This window comes from Chrysochloris asiatica, unplaced genomic scaffold, assembly GCF_000296735.1.
Source record: "Chrysochloris asiatica unplaced genomic scaffold, ChrAsi1.0 scaffold00118, whole genome shotgun sequence".
NCBI classification, from domain to species: domain Eukaryota; kingdom Metazoa; phylum Chordata; class Mammalia; order Afrosoricida; family Chrysochloridae; genus Chrysochloris; species Chrysochloris asiatica.
The window spans coordinates 8,330,300-8,336,377 of record NW_006408636.1 but is presented as its reverse complement, the minus strand read 5'-3'; the positions used below and the strand labels follow the sequence as shown (position 1 = coordinate 8,336,377).

At 41.4% G+C, this 6,078-nt stretch overlaps 1 protein-coding gene across 4 annotated transcripts in view; it reads left to right on the top strand.

Moving 5' to 3' along the window:
* LOC102832265 (sorting nexin-12-like) overlaps positions 1-5,833 on the top strand; it is a 21,672-nt gene extending 15,839 nt beyond the window's left edge. For 2 of the 4 annotated variants that reach the window (XM_006868532.1, XM_006868531.1), the window contains exons 2-3: positions 4,456-4,551; positions 5,706-5,735. In XM_006868532.1, coding sequence (XP_006868594.1) covers positions 4,456-4,551; positions 5,706-5,735 — 126 coding nt within the window. Of the gene's footprint in view, positions 1-4,455; positions 4,552-5,251; positions 5,377-5,705 lie in introns of all 4 variants that reach the window. The other 2 variants (XM_006868529.1, XM_006868530.1) reach the window with 2 other exon arrangements.
* Positions 5,834-6,078: the final 245 nt, after the last annotated feature.

Genomic DNA, 6,078 nt, shown 5'->3' with positions numbered 1-6,078 from the left:
CTCCGTCTCTGGTACTGCTGCTTCTCTGGATAAGGTCTCGCATTCTGCTTGTGCTCTTCTCCCTTGATGGTCCTAGGGTCCTTTGTTTCTGGTCTGTAAGATTAACTACTCCCCTGTTTTTGTTACAAAACTTCTACCTTTACAATTGTGACAGTTGCAATTAGTCATGATAACAGTTGTTCACTATTGAGTCATAAGAATCTTATTCCCATCTCTTTTAACCAGACCAATCTAGACAAGATGAAAACTATTCAGTGAGGACTCTTTCTTTCCCCACACACTCTTAAAGTAAACTTCCCCTTGAAACCTTGTAAGCCAGTCACTTTGTGCCTTTATTGCCCCCATGGCACATAATCACCCACCACCACCACCATTTTAGGTAACCAAGGTCTAAGTTGCCCATCCCTATCTACCCTTTGTATAGAGGGGATAGCATTGATACTTGATGTGAAGACTTCTTCCTTCCCTCTCAGTTGGTATTTATAGTTACTACCTCCATGAGTATTGGTCAAGTTCATCAAATTGTAGCAATTTACCCTAATTTCCTTATCAAAAATTGTTTTTTCTTTTGTTTTGTTTTAAATTACAGATGCATGTTGCATCTGTAGTTCACAAACATGGTAAAAAAAATCATGTTCACTTCAACCCCATTTAAATGAACAAAAAAACCTTTTAAATAAAGAGGTTACATTCAAACTTTAACTTCCTTAGTACCATGCTGCAGATTCTAGCACTGTTAAAGTATTGCAAGAATGCCCCACCCTCTGGTATCCGATTACCTATATAGCAACATTACAGCGTGAAGAAAGGGACGTCCCGGTGTCGTGTCGGCTTCTAGAGTAATTCATACATTTGAGCAGGTCCTCTCTTTTACCCTCCCTGCTCAGAATGTGAAAGCTTAAAGACGAAAATCAAGGAAGACTGGGAATTTTAGAGCTGGCAAAATGAGGTCTGAAATATGAATTCTCAAGGCAAACAATTTACTGAGAACTTGGCCAATGAGTAACCTGGCAAGTCTTTAGAGTCCGTAAATCTTGAAGGAATTAGGTGTAATCGGTTTGATGCAACATGTTCATGGTAAACAATCTAAGTAGAGCTCTTATTTACAAAATTTTTAACAAATACTTCTGGAGGGAAAAAAATTCACTAATTTCCAGAAGACAAAGGTTTCATTGCCAGACATACACAGACACACACTAATACACACACACACACACACACATCCACACAATTCTTCAAGGGGTTCTATACATGTTATTCAGGGCATAAACTAAGTACTATACCCCCACTCCATCAAAAAAAGGAACCAAACAAAACCCCAACTTTACCTTCTCCCCATAATCTAGAAAACCCTCCCTTTACCCCTGATGTACAAAGTGTACGCACAATGGTGACAGTCCACCAGCCACATAAAGCGTGCTCTAACAGATGTCACCAATTCAGTCATTCCATTGGCATTGCAACAGGCAGGTTTATGGGATTTTCCCAATAGTGGTTAATACATAGCACCATTGTGGATTTTGTGAAATAGGCTTTGAGGACAAAAAATGAGAGCAGTTTAATTTTATGGATTTGGGATCCAAGAATCCTGTTTTATTAAGTTTATCCTAAGAGAAAAGGAAATGGGTTGCAGATTGGAAACTTGGTGTCCCAATTGAAACAATAAATTAGCTTCCTGTTTTCAAGTAAACCTGAGGCTGTAAATCTTTACGGGAGCAGAAAGCCTCATCATTCTCCCATGAAACAGCTGGTAGTTTTGAACTGCTGACCTTGAGGTTAGCTGCCCAACCACAGAGCTCCTTTTGGAACCTTTCTGTTGTTGTGGTTGTTAAGTGCTGTCAAGTCAGTTCTGACCCATAATGACTCTGTATAGGGTTTCTGAGGAGTGGATGGTGAGCTTGAACCTCCAACCTTGCAATTCAAACCGACTTTGCAGTCCAGTGCATTAACCCACAGAGCCACACCAGAACTCCATGAAGCCTATGTTGTGTTGTTGTGAAGTGCTGTCGAGTTGGTTCCGACCCATAGCGATGCTGTATAGGGTTTCTGAGGAGCAGCTGGTGAGCTTGAACCGCCAACCTTGCAGTTCAAACAGTTTTGCAGTCTGGCACATTAACCCACAGTGCCACACCAGGAGTAAATATCAGGAGTTTTTGTTTGTCAGTGGCTTTATGTTGCCACTTCAGACATATTGTCAGGAGGGACCAGTCTCTGGAGAAGGATATCATGTCTGGTAAGGTGGAGGGCCAGAGAAAAAGAGGAAGACCCCCAGTGAGTGGATTGGCAAAGTGGCAGCATCAATGGGCTGAAGCTTGGCAACAATTGTGAGGTTGGCCCTGGACTGGGCAGTGTTTCGTTCTGTTGTTCATGGGGTCGCTATGAGTCGGTACCGACTCGATGGCACCTAAGAGAGAGCATTGGGAGGGAAGCTTCTTGATAATTAAGATGTGGGAATATGCTCATTTATGTCAGAGAAGCAAGCTGTGGTAAGTTTACATAATGCCTGTTTCTGCTGCATTTCCTAGATAAGAGGGTAAACAGATACATAGGACTTTTAGTAATTAATTGAATATTGCATAATTTTATATACTACATTTCATTGGATACACAGTCATTCATGATCTCATTGAGATTATAGTTTAATTAGGTAGACAAGACTTACATGAGACAAGACTTAAACATGTCCCTCTACCACTTTTCCCCTCTACAATATTAATATTGAGTTGGTCACCTGCTGCATTAAAAAATAATGTGTAAGGAGCTCTGGTAGCGTAGTGGTTACGAATCGGGCTGCGAACCTTAAGGTCAGCGGTTCGAAACTACCAGCCGCTCCGCGGGAGAAAGATGAGGCTTTCTACTCCCGTAAAGATTTACACCCTCGGAAACCCTGTACAGGGTCGCTATGGGTCAGAACCGACTCGATGGCACTTAACAACAACAAGGTAGTACTAAATTGTAAGTGTCATGATTCAGAGTGGAGGAAACTCAGTAAATTATGCTGGTGTTGTCAGGGAAGAATTTCTGGATGAAGTACGATTTGAGTTGGACTTACAGAATAGAGAATGATTTGGACATGAAAAACAGAGTAGGGCATACTTTAGAGGCATTTATCTGTTGTTCTTTCAGGGAACTTAAATCAATTTTTTAAGGAGCCCTGGTGATGTAGTGGGTTATGCGTTGTGTTATTAACCTCAAGGTCAGCAGTTCAAGTCCACCAGCCGCTCTGCAGGAGAAACTCAGGGCTTTCTGCTCCCATAAGGAGTTGAAACTGACTTGATGATACAGTCACCACCACCACAGCATTAACTTTGTAACTGAAAATGTCATACATATACATGATAAATTCAAATAATATAATGAAAAGTGTGACTCATATTCATTTCAGTCATCTAGCCTTACCCTCCAAAGTTAATCATTTACCAGAATCCTTTCATAAGCATCTATTCATAAAAGTATTTATTGTGAATTGAGTGAAGGTTTACAGAGCAGATCATCAGTTTTACATTCAACAAATCATACACTTCATTTTATCTCAGTTGCAATTCCTTCAGTGTAACATCAGTTAACCTACTTGTTTCATGTTTTTTGTTTGTTTGTTTGTTTCCATCCATCCTTCTTTCCCAACTCTTCTGAGCTTTGTTCTTGGGCAAAAGCTGGCATTTTAATCTTGTGCTCTCCCTATAGACCTATATATTGCTTGGTTGAAAATTGAGCCATGGGGGCGAGTTCACTTCCAGAGCTGAAGGGTGACCAAGGTCCATAGTCTTGGGTCCACCAGACTCTATCTGACCTATAAATGTAGTCTTTTTAAAATGATTTTGAATTGTGTTTTACATTTTCTATGATCCGCTTCAGAGCATTTGGTAGTGATAGCTGGACACCATCTAGTTCTTTTGGCCTCAGTGCCATGGAAACAGATGTTTACCTGTTCTGTTAGTCCATTGGACTGATTGATTTAGAGTGTCTCCAATTTTTATCACTCTTCTTTCCTCTGGACAGGGAGGGACCAATAGTTGCACTAGATGGCCACTTCTGAGCTTTTAAGATCCCAATCACTACTCACCAAAGTAAGCTGTAGAATATTGTCTCTGTGGATTATGTCATACCAGTTGACCATGGTGTCCCTCAAGACAATGGTCTTGAGCCCCCAGGCCCAGTGATTCATTCTGACGTTATGATTTTAAAAAATAAAATAGAGCGAAAATCCTTGTTTGTACATATTTACAACTGCAAATTCATTTGTTGCATAAATTTCAAATAGCAAGGGACTTCTAATTAACTGTGACAAGACTGGATGTAGTAAAGGTTGGTGTTCACCTAGTAATGTTTTGAAAGGACTATAGGAGCATGATCCATAGGAACTACTTCATTAAGACCTAAGTGGTTCAGGTAGGTAGTCATCATAGGGTGAACATAACTTACCATATCTCTTCTCTCATTCTTCTTTCCCTGTAGACAAACCTACCTATCTTCAAGCTGAAGGAGTCATGTGTGCGGCGGCGCTACAGTGACTTTGAGTGGCTAAAAAATGAATTGGAGCGAGATAGTAAGGTATGGCCCATTCCCTGTGTGGCACTCTTGGGCAGCAGTTGTGTTGTGAAGTGCCGTTGAGTTGGTTCCAACCCATAGCGACCCTGTATAGGGTTTTCAAGGAGCAACTGGTGAGTTTGAACTGCTGACCTTGCAGTTCAAACGACTTTGCAGTCTGGTGCATTAACCCACAGCGCCACACAGTAGGAAGAGCTATATATAGGCTGAGAGAGCATAAGATCAAAGTCTTGAAAGGAGTGGATAGGGTAAACATTCTCTTATCAGACAAGCCCCAGAAGGATCTGGGGGATATCTTTAGAAGCTTGAAGGCTCAGGACAAAGTAAAAAAAAAAAAAAAGTATTACTTAGTGGCTAGTAAAGTCATACAACATAACTCCTAAATATACTAAAAATTCAAAGTATAGTGTCAGGAAAGACCTATCTTCATTCTTGGATAGTGTTGCATTGTTAAGAAAATGAGAAATGTTTGGAGTTTATGACCTTTCTTTTGAGATGGTATTGTTGAGGATAGCCCCACAAAATTAGAGTTGGATTAATTATTGACCTGAGCCATTCTGGCTGTTCTTACGGTATTAGTTCTTACCAGTTGCTGGCTTTGGGGCTGGGTAGACCCTATACCTAATGAGGTATATACTGCTTTACCATTTCATTCCTTCTTTCTTCCTCTGCTGTGTGGCTGATAGTTTGCATCTGCTTGTAGATTGTAGTTCCTCCACTACCTGGGAAAGCCTTGAAGCGGCAGCTTCCTTTCCGAGGAGACGAAGGGATCTTTGAGGAATCCTTCATTGAAGAAAGGAGGCAGGGACTTGAACAGTTTATTAACAAGTAAGCCCAGTTTCTGGGGGTTCATCCTGCTACTTTTGCCATCATGGTCATTCTATGAATTTTATCTGTCTTGTCTTATAAGGGGTTCAATCATGTGGTGCTGATGATCAAATTCCTTTGACAGAAATTATGATCTCGTACCTAGCACCTTGTCCCTCTACCACTTTCCCCCTCTACAATATTAATGTTGAGTTGGTGTCCTGCTGCTCACCTCCACTGGCTCGAATCTCAGGACTGATCTTGCCCTTTCTCCCTGTCTGCATCTCCATCCACCTACTAATTCTCTTTGATCTCAAATATTAACGATACCCATTTTGTTTTCTTTATAGAATTGCTGGGCACCCACTGGCTCAGAATGAACGCTGCCTACACATGTTCCTGCAGGAGGAGGCAATTGATAGGAACTATGTCCCCGGGAAGGTGCGCCAATAGGAGCCTCTCTCACCACTTGTCTTCTCTCCTCCTGCTGAAATGACATTGGTTTTTACACTAAGCCTCTTTCTCTATTCAATCTGAAGTTGGGTGTCCATCCCCTGGCTTGATAGACTATAGACTATCCAGCATTGTGTTCCTTGTTACTTGATTACACCATGGGCACTCTGCTAGGATCCTCTTCTCTGAGGAAAGGTGGGAAACCACAGACAAATGCTCTTTGTTTGGGATCGGGGGTGGTGGGTTGGGAAGACTGGAATGGAAGGCAAT